The 16,879-nt window shown below is 38.6% G+C and overlaps 2 protein-coding genes across 7 annotated transcripts in view; one reads left to right on the forward strand and one right to left on the reverse strand.

Moving 5' to 3' along the window:
• EMC2 (ER membrane protein complex subunit 2) overlaps positions 1-16,879 on the reverse strand; it is a 617,592-nt gene that overhangs the window by 263,806 nt on the left and 336,907 nt on the right. The window lies entirely within an intron of this gene.
• On the forward strand, positions 604-2,126 carry TMEM74 (transmembrane protein 74). Its single transcript, XM_079901924.1, has one exon. The coding sequence runs from the start codon at positions 975-977 to the stop codon at positions 1,890-1,892; it is 918 nt and encodes a 305-aa protein (XP_079758050.1). The 5' UTR covers positions 604-974; the 3' UTR covers positions 1,893-2,126.

Raw genomic sequence — 16,879 nt, forward strand, 5'->3', positions numbered from 1 at the left:
AGGTAGAGGAACTCATACCCACTCAGACCCAGTGAGTGGGAGTAGCAGACCTATACCTGGAGCAGGCAGCTGTGTGTGTGTGTGTGTGTGTGTGTGTGTGTGTGTGTGTGTGTGTCTGTGTAGGAGTGGGCTAGCCCATTGTGTTTTGCAGAGATCACACAATGAGGTGTGTCGTCCACATACTTTTGGGTCCAGAACATGCTACCACCATCTGGCAGTAAGCTGAGAATGGAAGCACTGTGAACAAGGCTGTGTGACTAGGGTCTCTGGATATACAAAGTGTAAGGTTAGGAGGGGTGGCTGATCAAGCTTGCCATCTTTCACCCATTTCAGAGCTACCCAGTCAAAATGCTGAGCCCCAGCTCCAACAGAGCCCAACTGATAGTGACATACTGATTGGTTCACCCATGGTGACGCTCTAACACTAATCTGTCTTAGAATCTGTTCTGAACTACAGAGAGTCTAAACACTTATAATTTAACTGAATTGTTGAGAAGTCTGTGCTTCCCTAGATTCTTCAGAAAATCAGCAGCTCTGCTAAAAAAGGTCCCTGCTTTTCTCATTTGTATCTCTATGCAGGAAACCTGCCTTCTCGTTTGAGGGATCCTGTCACCGAAATGTGTGAGTCCTTGGATAAATTTGGCTTGGTGACGGCAATGCTTTCTTCAGAGACACTGCCACTTCCTCCATGTTCCTTTTCTACCCTGGCCTAAATTTCTCAGTGTTAATCCATGTGATAAGACAGAGGATTTGCCCTTCTCACACTTTCCCACCACTAGGTAGCCTCTCCTTTCTCTTACCTCTTTTAGGAGGAATTGGGGCTGAAGTGTCAAGACCTGTGGCTACAAAGGAGATGAGGGCCTCAGGAGCAATACTGCTGGTGGTGCGGTCTTAGCTCCTGTTGGGTTCTTATCTAACTGTGTTGCTATTGGCAGACTTTCTGGAAGCTGCTGGGGGATGTCTGACTAGCTCCAATGGAGCTCCACTATCTTGCTAAGAAGAGCAGCCAGGCAGCCCTGTGTGATGCTGTGGACTGGAGTTCAGGAGGGCTTCCCAGGGACCAGGCAGATGCAGCAGCCACTAAAGCTGCTCTCTGCTGCCAGAGACATTGTACGTCGACACCAAGAGCACCAGAGAGGGAAGGGTCTAAACTTAGCCCTTCTCCAGCATCCCCTTCCCCCTCACTGCAAGACAGTGCTATTCAGCTAGACTTCTTGCCACCAGGGCTTCTCAACTCAGGGAACAACCAAATAACAGCAGAACAGAAAGTCTGTGACTGCTGTAGCCAGGAATTAGAAACTTCTTTTACCTATGTGGATGAGAATATCAACCTGGAGCAAAGGAACCGGCGCTCCCCTTCAGCAAAAGGGAGTAAGCACCTGGGAGACCTTGGCTGGGGAAATCCAAATGAGTGGTCCCCCGAGGCTGCCATATCGCTGATATCCGAAGATGAAGATGATGCAAGCTCGGAAGCCACCTCTTCAGGGAAGTCAGTAGACTATGGTTTCATAAGCGCCATCTTGTTCTTGGTCACTGGCATCTTGCTGGTGATCATCTCTTACGTTGTCCCACGGGATGTGACTGTGGATCCCAACACTGTGCCGGCCCGGGAGATGGAACGTCTGGAGAAGGAGAGCGCGAGGCTGGGGGCTCACCTAGACCGCTGTGTGATTGCCGGCCTCTGCCTTCTCACGCTTGGGGGGGTCGTTCTTTCCTGTTTGCTAATGATGTCCATGTGGAAGGGGGAGCTATATCGGCGTGACAGGTTTGCCTCTTCCAAAGAGTCTGCGAAACTCTACGGTTCCTTCAACTTCAGGATGAAAACCAGCACTAATGAAAACACCCTGGAGCTGTCCTTGGTAGAGGAAGATGCTCTCGCTGTACAGAGTTAATTCTGGTTGTGAACTTCTTGAGAGTCTGCCTTGGCATTTTATATGAACAGAACAAAGCAAAGCAAAACAAAACACAACACATTTCTTAAAAGTAACAGTGCAGTTTATTTGCCTGGCGAGGAAAGTCTATTTCCCAAACGAACAGCCAGTGAGTGTTTTTGTTCTCTATGTACTTTTATGTAGAAGAAAAGCCATGTAAGATGCATGAAGAAACCACAACCAGCTTCACCAGTCCTCAAGAGCTGAGAGTAATTAATCTGTAATGGCCATCAGCTTCTACTTCTATAGCAAAATACTTCTAACAATCCAGTGTGCAAACGATTTCTTTTACATGATATGGGATATTATTCTTTGGACACTAGGAGGTGTAGGATCAATTAGCAACCTATTTTGTGAAAAAGAATGTAAGCGCTAATCACATAATAAGGCTTACATTTAATTCTCAAAGGTGCTTATCCATTTTCTTGCTAAATTTATTCTTCCTGTAATTTGGCTAAACACTAAAATATGGGGTTTTGACTTTGAATATTTCGAAGCTTGAGGATACTGATTATTTAAAAATGCAAAAACACATATGTTATATTCAAAACTATTCCAGTACACAGAAGTGGTAACTAAGTCATAAGAATAAACTTTCTAGTAAAATAAAATTATATAAATCAAACAATCTGAATTTAACCCAGAATGGTAGTGTCAGATATTAGGCAGTGTCACATGCCCATTTTCTAGATGAAGTAAAATTAATTGCTGATATAAATTTCATTTTCTGTTTGTGATTTAGCTATCATACTGGTTATGCGCACTCTTGAAGTCTTTCCTGGTTCTCACACCAGAGAGGCAAGAATAAGATGTTTTTATCCTATTTCCAGATATCTAAGCATCTAGGCAGGTTGACTCATGATTGGCTCAGGCACACTCCCAGGTGACATTTTGTTGTTGTTTGGAGAAAACCTCCAATACAAGTGCAGCTAGACTCTTGGGGACCGTGCCTAGAAACTGGTGTCATTTACTCAGGCCAAGCAACAAGTCATTGCGCCAGGATCCAGCAGTCCTTAAGCTCACAGCCAAAAATATTAAAATGAGAAGAGAGACAGACAGACTAAACACACTGACTCAGTGGGAACTGCACTCCTCACCAGAATCCACCTGCCCCTAACAATGGTCTAGGCATCATTCTGAGCACCTAATATCCAGGCCCTGAGTACCTGTGAGATCTTGCCTCATGAATTCAAACTTGCTTGATTAGAAGCACCATGAGCAAAACAGTAAATACTTTGTAAAACACACACCTAGCATCCATGCTAACTCAGTGTCTTGGTATGGTTATGGTTCAAGAAGGGGATGGGGAATGCAGCCTCAGAAATATCTTGCATTTTAGAATTCTTCTCTGAGGTGTTTCCAACTTCCCACTTCAAGAGTTGTTTTAGTTTCCATTACTGTGTTACCAGGATCAGTGGGGCCATTTTTAAAGAGGACTGGAGCTGGGAATTGGGGTGGGAGGGCAGGAAAGGGGAGGTGAGAAAGTGATTTCTTTGTAGATTCTAAAGCCTAATTCTAATGTCTGAAGTTTTTGTTGTTATTGAAGACTGTGGAATATGTGGGTGACTTGGCTGGCAGAGTGTGTGAGTCAGGATATTTATGTGAGTGAGCTCTTGTGGGTGTCAGATTGATTTGATGAGTTAGGTACACTATGTGTTAGTAAGGGTTAAAGCGAAATGCAAAAAGAGAAGATCAGAGGATAATAAAAATAGTGAGGACAGGTGTGTGAAAGAATTATTAGGTTAAAATGGTAAATTATATGGACATCAGAGGAAGCTGGATGTAGCTGGATTACCTTATCCTATGTAACAGACTATTGCTGATTTGGAAATAGTTGGTATAATATAGACATGATTTCTGTTTTCTACTGCTTTTTGAAGAAACTTTTGTTTTACCGTGACTCTCATGTGTTGAGGCCGGCTTAACAGCAGTATAAATTTCATATTCTGAGGTTTATATATAAATTTTCAGATTCTAGCCTGCTTGAGGATCTACTTTGCGTGACGTTGAGGCAATAAGGGAATAACCTCCTTGGCTTCGTAAGTAGGTCTGAGCTGTGTGTTTTTTTAAAATATACTTTTAAAAAATACATGTTTATTCAGAGATGCTAAATGGCATCAGCTGAGTTTTGTTTTTATTTATTGATGAAACAGGATTAATTAGTCAAATTGCAGACAAACAATTAATGAGAAGCCTGATTTTTCAGCTTCTGAAGTAAGACAAATTTGAGAATCAGGTGTTAGGACGTTTTTTCAGTTCTGTAAAACTGATGCTAAAGGAGAAAAAGCCAAAGCTCTTCATTTGGAAGCAATTAATGAACGTTGTAGTGCTACCAAACTACATATAGTTCTGATGTGATCTAAAGGATATATATTCCTACATATATATTCATATAAATATATGTATATATCCCAATTAGGAAAAAATATTCAGGGAAAAAAAGACTTAGAATATATTTCTTCCTTTTCTTCCTTAAACTTTTAAAATTGAAATATAGTAAGTATATGCTTACTTATGTCAACATTATTTAAATCGAGCGTATATAGGGCAGATATATAGGGCATATCTCTTTTAACTTCTCCTTTTATGTGGGCAGACCATTACTCCAAAAGGAACCAATTCAGAACATCATCTGGGTGTCTCCTCTAGTGCTGTGTTGACAGGATTTAGACAACTGCCTTAATCAGTTATGATTTCCCCAGGTATTCAGCTGTGTAGCTGTAGTTCATCCTGTCAGTGCCTAAATTCAAGAAAAAGATTAACTGAATTTAAAGTGATGGTAACACAGGTAACAAAAAACCCTGAACTTTAGACACTGTTTTTTCCAATCTGATAAAGAGGGTCTGGGGCTCTAAATATATTTATTTAGAAGTACTTTGGCAACATCAGGTGATACTGTTATAGTCACTGAACAGACCATAGCTATGGTGCTGGTCTTGGAGTCTTCCTGGAGATTTGTGACTTTACGCCTATCTCTTTAACATGGTGCTGGTTGTTATCTATGAGAGCTTTTATTGCTAGACCTGGAGAAGCAGAACTCTTTTTGCAGAGGTCCATAGTTTAGGTCTTTAACTTTTTACCAGGTTTTAGAAAACTAAACTTGAGTCACCTTCCTAATCTTAAAAGAAGACAGCTCATTGTTCAGCGTTGAGACCCAAAGCGGTGAGTACCACAAAGAAAGCTGCCTTTCTCTATTACTACCGGGATCTACAGGCTGCTAACGAACAGTTTAATTGTCTTAATGACTTTAATAAAAACTGTTCCTTTTTAGTTCACCTTAAACTGTTTGTGGCAGAGCTGCCGTGATTTCTTTGTAATGTTGTGTGTCCTTTTTAGCCATCTGGAGCTCCTAAAGCAGACCATCTCATATGATGTACTGGCTCCCTCATAAGAAGAATGTCTTTCCTCCAGGCTCCCCATTTCATAGCTGGTTTGTAGTTTAGAGGATTACAGGACTGCTTGGAACCATGAAATTCTTGGTGGCTGTGGGTGTTTTTACCCACAAAATTGCCATGCCCCTTGATGCTATACTACCTAGCTACTTGCCTTGCTATCAGTCTCACATGCTTTACTGTCTGCTTAAAATATGAGTCCATCCCTCTCATACTTAATTGTTTTAGGGACCCAACTGGACCAGTACTGGCACATGTCCTTCGAGGTGCAAATTTAGACAAAGAGACTGCCCTACCAAATTCCTTTGTGCCTTCCCTTTGCTGCTGGGCATAAGGATAAATGAGTGAGTGAGAATTATGTCAGTTGAATATCAGGAATTAAAGGTGTGAATCCAAGTGGCTCTACTTTTTGTTACTTCTTTGTGAGAGGCAAAAATTCTGGGCAAGAAGATTTGAACATTTTAGGCTTCATCTTTCACACGTGCAATGACAGGCACATGCAAAACCTGTATTATTCATATAAAGTTAAACAACAAATGTTCTATGTATATATTAGGAGAAGGTTTTCCAATCTGAAGGCCAGATTCCATTGCAGCAATAACTGCTACCACAAAAATGTGGTCTGACAAAAGAGATTCACAACCTTCACCAATGGTTCACCTGTTCAGCAAGATTTAATACCACCAACTATATTCCACTGTGACAAAGGAATAAGACAGATCCTTATAGTTCTCTGTAATGGGGTTTACCCTTTCCCAGAATTGGGCATAAAGAATGACTACAATAAAAAGAATTACGATGAAATCTCACTGGCTTTTCTCAGTATAAAATGATTTGTAAAGAGAATTGACATATCGGCTTTCAGCTGATTTTCAGCCATATCATTTTATGGTTCATAGTATTCTATAATATTCTTTCCTTCCAACTTTCATATGGACATAAGCCTTGGGAAGTAATTGGCCTGACTTGTGCACTAGCACTTTACAGTGATGTAAAGTAAGACGTTATTTTAAACATAAAAAACTGAGTTCAAAAATCCATGGGTTACTTTTAAGAGTGCACCTATCATTTCTGTTTGCTAGTGTGCAAGTTTATGTACACTCAAGTCTATGTATCTACTAGGAGAATATTTTATAATTATAGAACTGTAACATTTAAAGCTATCATTAGAATAATTTTCTTATAGGAGACTTGGCATGCCTTAATGTTGACTTTAAGGACAAGAGAAGTCTTTCACAGGTCGTGAATGAAGAATTTGCCATCAACCTCAGAATGAGATGCCATAATTATATGGATTGTTTTGGTTATTCAGCTTCCTGCAGATGCTTAATTTACATTTTTAACCTCCCAATTTTAGGCTCATAAAAGTGTGGCATATTTAGAAATCATTTTACCATGATTATTATTTTATTTCAGGGAAATATGAGTAGCAGACAGTGTTTTCCTCTGCTTTATTAATTCTCCTGTGTTTCAGGAAGAGCCAGCCTTGTTTTCGCACTACCATCTTCATGCTTCCTAGCCAGGCTCCAAACAAATGTCATACAAGAAAGCAAAGATAGGTTATTCTATATAGTGTATTGAGAGTTTTAGTTTTATGGTTCTCATCGTGCTTTAAATTTTACTGTTCTTGCCAAACAAGAAAAATAATTTGATGTTGATTATTTGTTTTTGATATTCTAAAAGGGCAGTTATTAAGGTTCTTGGCTTTTTATTAGGGCATTTGATGCCATATATGTTAATAGCAAGTGTGTCATATCATTTTAAAATAAAACTATTTATTAAGATGTTTTATTGTGTTTGTTAACTTTCATGTAAATCTGAATCTTTAATGCTGATTTGATCTTTTAAAATTATATTTCAAATTATCTATCGAAAAAAATTAGAAGTAATATTTACCCCTGATTCAAGCATAACATTCTTCTTGCTACCATATAATTGGACAATGTAAACTATGCCTTTTGGTTTTACTTTATATGAAATAATGAAAGCTATTTGGGTTTCTCTAAATTCTTCAAAAAATACAGGAATAGATATTTTAAAAACACTTACCTAAAAAATCTAGAAAGCTTTTAGGTGAGAAACAAATAACTGGATTAGCTTGTGCCCCTGTTCTTAATCATTTTTAAATCTAATTTTGATCTCTATTTTCATTTGAGAGATGGATAAGAATTTATATAATTAAGTGGAACTTTATCCTTATTTTGTATAACTGCTGTCAAGGTTGAGAATCCTAAAGCGGCAATTTGAAGTGAAGCCCCATATATTGCTCCACTCATTTAAAACAAAAATTGGATCAAGATTCTTATCTATTATAAAGAAAGAAAATCTAGACTTTTTTCATATGTATTTTTTGCTAGAAGACCTTTTTTAAGTTAACTACCTCTGGTCATTCAGGATGAGCTACACGATGCTGCTACAACTCCATAGTCTCTTGCTACCTGACCCTGACAGGTCAACAGGGAGGCTCTCAGGGACCCAATATGATGCAACTACCTTTTCAAATGTTACTGGTTGTCCAGCTAGAGGGAAAAAGAATCTGAAAGGTCTCAACAGGCATTGTCCCGCCTCACAACTTGTTAGCCAGGACTAGTTACATAGTCCAACTCATGCCAGGAAATACATTTCTAACATGTGCCCTGAAATGGCACACATCTGAGCCATGGTTTTTTCATCTGTAAAACAGGAATAATACTGTTTACTTTGCAGGACTCTGATGAAACTTAAGATAAGTGAGACAAAGGCTGAGAGAGAAATCCTGTTTGGTGTTCTATCATTAGATACACATTATCTTTAGCGGGCTGCTTTGTAACAGCAGAACTTGGGTTTTTGGAAGTACTTGGGAACCATGATCATGTTGATTAAGTACTGCTGACAAATTACTGTATTGGGTCATCACCAGGATCCAAAATAATCTCTTCCTCTTCTTTCTTCTTTTCCTTTCCTCCTTCTTCTTCTCTTTTCCTCTTCTTATCCTCCTCTTCCTTTTCTCTCCTCTCTCGTCCTTCACCAGCATCATCAACTATGTGGAAACCATTAATTTGCAGGTCTTTTATTTCTACCATCGTAGATATGTCCAAGAAAGAAAATTATATTTCCCTTCATGAGACAGAAAATAATCTGGAAGACTGTCTTTTGCTTAATTGTGAAGCCAACTGTGTGCTAATATCTTGTACCATAGTCTTCCATACCTTGAATAGCCATAGTTCCAATCATCAGCATGCTACATGGCAGAAAACTCAGTTATTTTTTTGAATAGAACAGTTTTGCCACAGAAAAGTCCAACAAAATCCTTTTATTTGGTTGAAAAAATATATATTTTTACATTCATAATGTTAAAACTTAAATGATTCTATTCCGTGAGCACTCTGGCAAAAGGCTGTTCTTCACTGCTATTTATCTAGACCTGAGTGTTTGTGTGCTTATATTAAATCTACCTTTGAATTCTATTTGAATTGCCCACACTCTGCCAAATTAGGAAAATTAACTGTTCTGGAATACAGATGACATTTAGAACAATTGCCAAAAATTAAACTCATTTTCCCTTGATGCTTAAATGGCATAGGCAGCAATGCCCCTGCTGCTGAGTGGATGCATAGCAGAGAAACCAGGGTCACCAGAGAAGGAAGAGGGCAAAGGCAGGACCTGGTTGCAAACAGAATAAAAGGTGTTGCTAGATTTTAAACCGTAATAGGTGAGGCTGAGAGAGACTTCGAGAGAAAAAGTTTCTTTAATGACACAACCTTATATCAAAGATCATATTAAGGGCATAGCTGTTTTGGATAATCTCAAAAGAGCCATCATTAAGCTGAGAAAGAGAAGCCGGGGTCAAGAAGCTAGGAAACTATTCGGGCTGGAGGTAGGAAAATCTTGAGTATGGTTAATGGCACATGAAACTAATGGAAGCAAGTAGCAGAGAAGTCTAAGTTGCTGAAGGCATTTTATTGCCAAAGAAGCCCTTAAATATTTGAGCCTTAAAAAACAACACTTGGGCCCCAATACCTGTACTAGCAGGAAGCAGTCCTGAACATTTGTACAGGACCTAAGGAGGGCATACTCCTGAATATCCATTTTAGATGTGGCCAGAAAAGGCAAGGAAGAAACAAACTCCTGGAAGCTTGAACAGGAGCTTTGGGGAATAGCAGACAAGTGAATTTCTTCCAGAAATCAGAACAAAGCCTAATCAAGGAATTTACCCACCCCCTAGGACAAAAGGACTGTATAATAACCTGACAGAGTTTCAGCATTTCTATGGATCAATGATATGATTATCATGTCCCTGTTACTACCATCATTTTCTATTGTATATGAAGGATAACTTGTCTTCCTAGTTTCCAGTTTTTTAGAACCCAAGAAGAGACATCCAGGTCTTATGCAGAAGACTGTGTACATCCTGGAGGTGCTGGACCTGGAGCTGGAGGCAATATCTAGATGGACCTTTTAGTCATCCCCCTTGGGAGTTGAGTATGCTCTGTGTGTAAGGAGAAGGGATAGACCATGGCAGGTTAACCAAAGATCATACCCCATTTCCTTTGTGTAGAGTTGTTGCTAGAGAGCAGTGGCCCAATGGGGTACTACACTTCCCAGCTTGTTTTTCATTTAGGTGAGGCCAAATGACTAATTTGCACCAATGGAATGTGAGCAAAGTGATGTGTATCACTTCCTGGATGAGGTAGTTAAGAAAGCTGCATACTTTTGTTCATTTCCCTCCCCAATCTGGTGGCTGAATTAAGCAGGTGGTTAATTTTATGTGTCAACTTTACTGAACTAAATGATGCCCAGATAGTTGGTAAAACATTATTTCTGGATGTGTCTGTAGGATGTTTCTAGAAGAGACTAACTTTTGAATGGGAAGTCTGAGTAAAGAAGATTGCCCTCACCAATGTGGGTGGGCATCATCCAATCTGTTGAGGACCTGGATAAAACAAAATGGTAGAGGAGGGGTGAATTTGTTCTCTACTTATGCTGGGACATCCATTTTCTCCTGCCCTCCAACATTGGTGCCCCTGGTTCTTGGGCCTTCAGACTCAGACTGGGACTTACATCATTGGATCCCCTGGTTCTTGGGCCTTTGGGTGTGTACTGGAACAACACTATCAGCTTTTCTGGGCCTCCAGTTTAAGTCAGCACACTGTGGGACTTCTCAGCTTCTGTAAGTGCGTGAGCTAATCCCTCATGATAAGTCTCTTTCTAAATATCTATGTCTATACTAATTTATCTATCATCTATTGGTTCTGTTTCTCTGGAAAACACTGACTAATACACTGCCCAAGAAGAACTTTGAAGCCACAATGAAGATGACAAATCCTCCATTAGCAAGGTTTGGGATGAGTGTGGGCGGTGCGGGGTGCTGTCTGCTCCACAGTTATCAGGAACCTATGCTAATAGGGGCTCTGTCATCTTCAGCATATGACTTCCGAGATCACCCTGGTTGTCAAGATTTAGCCAGCAGACAGAAAAAGAGACAGCATGGAGGCTTTCACTTCAGTTGGTTAGCACTCAACCTTATTGCCACATCTAACTGCATTTCCCAGCAGTTAGATGTGAAATGTCATCCAGCAGTAATATCCAGGAAAAAGAAGAAATGGCTTTGATGGACAGCTAGCTAGTCTCTGCCAAAATGTGTGACCTGGTTGTAGTCAATTTCCTGATTGATATTTTCCAATTATTTTCTTCAATTTTGCTTAACAAAATTTTCCTCTAATTAACTATGAGTATTTGACTTGTTTTTTTCTCAAGTGAATTAGGTTAAGTATCTCATTGTATATCATGTTCAATTATCCCCGAACTTAATGACTTAAAAGTAAACTTTTATTATTTGGGAGGAGGTTAGCTGTGTGGGTTTGGCTTGGGTCTCTCATAAGGTTGCAGTCAAGATATTGGCTGGGGCTGCAGCATTTTAAGGCTTGACTGGGACTGGAGGAGTCAATTCCAAGATGGCTCATTCACAATGCTGGCAAGTCTGTGCTGGCTGTTGGTGGGAGACCTTGAGTTCTTAACACGTGGACCTCTCCATAGGGCCTCTTGAGGTTCCTTAAAACATGACTGCTGGGTTCCCCTAAAGAGTGTGATACTAAATAGAAGGAGGATGCTGCAAAGTTTCCTATGGCCAAGTTTTAGAAGTCAAACACTGTCCCTTCCATCACATTCTATATAGTCACTAAATCCAGCCCACATTCAATGAAAGGGGAACTAGGCTCCATCTTATGAAGGGAGGAGTGTCAAAAAAAAAAGTGTGTCTATATTTTAAAACCTTCACACTTAGAGTTTTGATTTTTCTAAATCCTTTCATCCTCTTTAGTGTTGCTAATATAATACTTCTTTACCTACTAGGTACTTTAATTAACTCCTTTACTTAATTACTTTTTTAATTAACATTCCCATTTTTAGGAATGTTAATTACATCTTTTATTTAGGATGTATTAATGGGAGCACTGAATTTGATCTTTAAAAAGTCAACTGACTTTGGGTCTTGCAGAGAAAAATTAGGCTCTCAAGCCCAAATGGAGAGAGACATAGGTCAGTGGATGTGGGCTATAATTAACAGTAAACTGACCTTGAGAGAAGAGCCAAGCATTCCACTTCAAAATATAAGATGTGCATCATGATTTGGGGAAAAACCTCCAGTTCCAGTTTCTTTTTCTCCTTTGCAGTAACAAATCTGTCCAATTCTCTCTATCAAAACACCAATGGTTATCTATTATGGTGGAAAGTCATTATTACACCATAAAAACAAGTGATTTACTAAATTGATGCTTAAAGAGGTTAATGATGAAAACTAACACTATTGAGTGCTTATAATGTGCCAGGCCCCTGTTTTCATATTTAATCCCCACAACAATGCTATGAGGTAGGTACTCTGATTACCCTGATGTTATCCATGAGCAAAGTTAGATTTACCATTACCAAGAAATTATTAGTTTGCCCCAATGATTAGCTTTGACACAAAGTTCATAAATGGCAGGGTTGGGGTTCAAACCGAGAGTTTGGTTAATAAACTTGCTCAAGGTTAAAGCTAGTAAATGGTGGAGCTGAGACTTCCCACCCAAGTCTGACACAAAAATCCATGCTCTTTGTATCTATACTAAGCTGCCATTTACTTCTGTAGTTCTTTTCACCTGAACCGCCTGTCCTTCCCTCTGCCAAGGCCAACCTCATTGATGATTACTCACATCATCATTGATCTCTCCTTTCTTTAAATGACCATAGCACTTAGTATCTATATCTGTATTACACAATTCACCCAGTGTAGGCTGCCTTGTATCGATCACTAATTGTTTCATGGCTTAGACGTTTCTCTCCAGTTAGACTTTAAACTCTGGGAGGGCAAGCACCTCTCTTACCTCCTAGTACCTAGATTAATACTTACTCATACCAGTCACTTGATGATTATTCATGACTTGCATAAATAGGAACATGATAAATTCTCCTGATTTATAAATTCTTGCCAAAACAAGTAGTCTGGCCCCAATACTAAGTAGCCCCTTATCTTGGAAACCAGGGTAAGAAAAGAACCCAAGGAAGCAAAAAAACCCTAGAGGAGAGCCACAGAGTGAATTAAAGTTAGAAAGCATGACACAAGGGAAAATGTAAAAGAACAATAACTTCCAATTATACAGCCAAAGACTAAGGCATAACTTAATAAAAATTCACTAATTTTGATATTCAGAAACATTCACTTCCACCAGGAATCAAAACATTCAAATTAGCATCTTAAACATGATTTTTATCATTAAATTGGGAAGTTTTTCCTTTTTTAAAAGTAATATTTAGGGCTTCCCTGGTGGCACAGTGGTTGAGAATCTGCCTGCTAATGCAGGGGACACGGGTTCGAGCCCTGGTCTAGAAGGAGCCCACATGCCACGGAGCAACTAGGCCCATAAGCCACAACTATTGAGCCTGTGCTCCGCAACAAGAGAGGCTGCGATAGAGGCCAGTGCACCGCGATGAAGAGTGACCCCCGCTTGCCACAACTAGAGAAAGCCCTCGCACAGAAACGAAGACCCAACACAGCAAAAATAAATAAATTAATAAATTCCTACCCCCAACATCTTCTTAAAATAAAAAAAGTAATATTTAATGTTGCCATGAGAGATGCTGTCTCATACACTGCTTCATAGGAGCATCAATTAATACATTTCTTTCTGGAACACAAATTAACAGTTTGTACCTGAAGTCTTCAAAATATCCTTTCAAGAAAACTTAGAGTAGAAATATTCAAGGAGGTAGATAAAAAATTATTTACCAAGATATTTATCACTGCATTAGCTAAAACAAGGAAATACTGAAAACAATCTCATAGCTCAATAATAGGGGGATTGCTGAGATGGGGTAAGCCCATAAAATGAATTGCTGTAGAACACCTAAATATGATTTTCAAAGAGTTTTAAGGACATTGAGATATTTTCAAAGATATTTAAAGATATTTTATGGATATGCCCATAAAATAACATTAAGTGAAGAAGTTCATGATGTAGACCCTTTTCTCAAATAGAGCATCATCCCAATCATATGCAATCTGTGTGATTTATATATACATAGGACAGAAGGAAACATCAAAATGCAAACAGTTATCTCCAGAGTGAGGTTATTGGTGATTTGTTTCTTTTGTTGTTTTTTCTAAATTTTCTTTCCTTTTTATTTTTTAAAGTGCTTTCAATTTTTAACAAATATTTTTATAATACTATATGCCAATATTTATTCAAGAGATTTACAGATATTAACTCATTTAATTTAATCCTCATAAGAACCCTATGAAGTAGGTACTGTTTGATGATGAAACTGAGGCACGGAGAGGTTTAAAAATTTCCCCAAGGTCACACAGATAGTAAGCTGTGGAAGCAGGATTTGAGCCCATGCACTTAACTATACTCTGATTGTGAAAATCTTTTGAAACCAGAAAATAAAATAAAATAATTTTTAGTTGGAGAAAATTATGAGTTAATTATACAGACTCTTCTGGGCTAATATAAGAAGGTAAGAAAGCAACATGAAGAATTCAGTTATTCATTAGGAAAGACTATTCTGATATCCAGGCAATGAGTTATAAGGCAAAATGTGGGAAGTTCTCAGTGAGGCAATAAAAATGGGATTGGTGGTCGTCTGGTATATGTAATGTCTTCTTGCTGAGATTGGTGGTGTGACTCTCAAGGTCCCTGCCAGGCCTATGATTCAGTGATTCATGAAATAATAAAGCAGAGTTGGATGACCCAGTTTGTCCCCTAATTACATTTATACTCTCATCCTTTAAAGGAGTCACATAGATGAGACTCTCCTTCCTGTAAATATAATAATTTAATTTTTTAAATCTAAACTTAGAATAACATACATAATCTAAGTACTTTCTAAGAAGAGAGAGAGAATCCACTGTTTTCTCACCTTTCTTCTCAGACTTGAATAAGTCGACTGAGGAAAATATAGTAGAAAGAAGAATTCGTCAGCACATTGTCAGGTAAGTATAAGGATTACACCATATAAATAGCTACGATGAATAATTTATTTGATAGCTAGATGGCATCATTTGGTCTGAACTGTACTTCATCAGTTTTCCTTCCTCTTCTTTTAGGGCTTTTATGAGTTTAGGTTTTGTGTCAGAATACACGTCAGCGGAAAAAGAAATACCTGTTTAACAATTAAAAACTATTCTTATTTGCCAAGAGGCCTATAGTTATTCTGAGAAGTTGGTTTTATTGTTGTTGATTTCTATCCAATTGCAAAAGAAAAATAGATTAGTAGGAAAATTACTAATTTATTTTCTCACTGTGCTAAACCATCCTGGTTTTAGAAAAGGAATGGCCCACTTTGTAGCTTGTTACTCACAGACTGAACTTCTTCCTGCTCAGGGAGAGTGAGTGGAAAGTAAAACTACTCTATATGATAAATACAAGGAACTTTAGAGTTGGATATAGGCATCTAGGGAGAAAAGAGAAGGACAGAGGGAGAAAAGAACAGAGGGAGAGGGCCCGAGAAAGTGGTTAGAGGCTTCAGAAGGAAAAGTCTACTTGTTGACAAATTCCCAGTTGCAAAGATGGCAGAAGGGTTTTGAAAATCAGCGATGTTGCATATTTAATATTAAGCTGGTCCCTAGTCCTAATTATTCTGTATGTTCTCTCTCAATGTCTTTAAGCCTTTCATACAAGTCAGCCATATATAACAGCCTCATATTAGTGGAGCCATGGGGAATTTAAGGGTAGGACATAGAAGAGAAGGGCAGACCCCTTGGCATTACTCCTCTGCTGATGCCCACATGGTGGAGGCACCAGCAGTCGAGGGGGCTGGTTGTTCCAGAATTGTTCCAGAATTCCATGATCTTTAGCGAAGCAAGTGAAGATTTGAACTAGACCTAAGAGCAGCAGGTAGATGCTAGCATTAGTAGAAAAGTAGGCTCTGGTATGCACTGACGTACTTTTAATTTCTCCCAAACTGGCTAGAGGAAGGGGGTCCTTGAAAAGAGTTGTGATGAGGGTGGGGGAGGGAAGTGGTTGTGGATGAAAGCTACAAACACTTGTGTTATGGGAGTAAATGGTAGAAATTGAGATAGGAAACAACAACTACATGTCATGGTTATGTAAACTGAAGTTTATTCTACCAATAATGGAGGAAATACTGAGATTTTCGTAAAAAGAAAAATGGCATAATCAGAATTTAGTTTTAGAAAGAAAACTCAGATAATGGGGTAGAGATCAGATTGGAAAAGTGGGTAAGGACTGTTGGGAAACAATAGAAAGGGGCCAAGGAGAAATGATGAACTTGAAGAGTGAAGGAAGAAACTGAGAGGAGGTAATATATTAGGCATTTCAAAGATCAGATAAAGTTAATGACTGATTTGAATAGGGTGGGGCCATTGAGAGAAATCACTTGGATAATTTGTCACTGACCAAGTTAGGAAAAGCATAGGAAAAAGCACTATGTTTGGTGGAAAAAAGATATGCTGAGTTTGAGGTATGTGGGGGACATCCAAGTGAAGGTGTCTAACCGTCAGTGGAAATATGAGTCTGGAGTACTAGAATGAGGTTGGGTGTATTTATGATATAAAGCTATGTGACAATATTCTCTTAACCCAAAATTAGGGCCCAGGGTCTTTCAAATTTTCAATGGTGAGTGAATTTATTTTCATGAAAAAATTTTATGAATATGAGAATGTGGAAGTATATTGTTAGATTTTAATTAGTTACCATCAAGTAAAAAAATAAAGCCACTGAAATCAAAACATCCCTGGAAAATCCAGGATATATGGTCACTATACTTTCATCTCATCTATTTCAAAGAGGGTCAATACAATTGTGATGTAAACCAAAGCTTAATAATATTCAAAATCAATCAGAAGGAAAGCAAGGGAATACCTGAAGTTAGTCAATAGCCACAATAAAAGTTTAAAAGTTAACCTTGAGGTTCTATTAAACAAAGTGAAAAATAGAGTGAAGAATATTGGATCACAGTTATGAAGTACCTGATAAAAAGAAAGTCTAGATATTAATTTAGACAGAGAAACATTTCCTTGTGCAAAATTTTAGGAGGTATTATCATGTGGCTCTTTAGATAAAGGCCAATGAGTAACAT

The sequence above is a fragment of the Stenella coeruleoalba genome (genome assembly GCF_951394435.1).
Source record: "Stenella coeruleoalba genome assembly, chromosome: 17".
In the NCBI taxonomy this organism is placed as follows: domain Eukaryota; kingdom Metazoa; phylum Chordata; class Mammalia; order Artiodactyla; family Delphinidae; genus Stenella; species Stenella coeruleoalba.

Coding starts and splice junctions, on each gene's coding strand:
- TMEM74 (XM_079901924.1), top strand. CDS start 975: ATGGAGCTCCACTATCTTGCTAAGAAGAGCAGCCAGGCAGCCCTGTGT.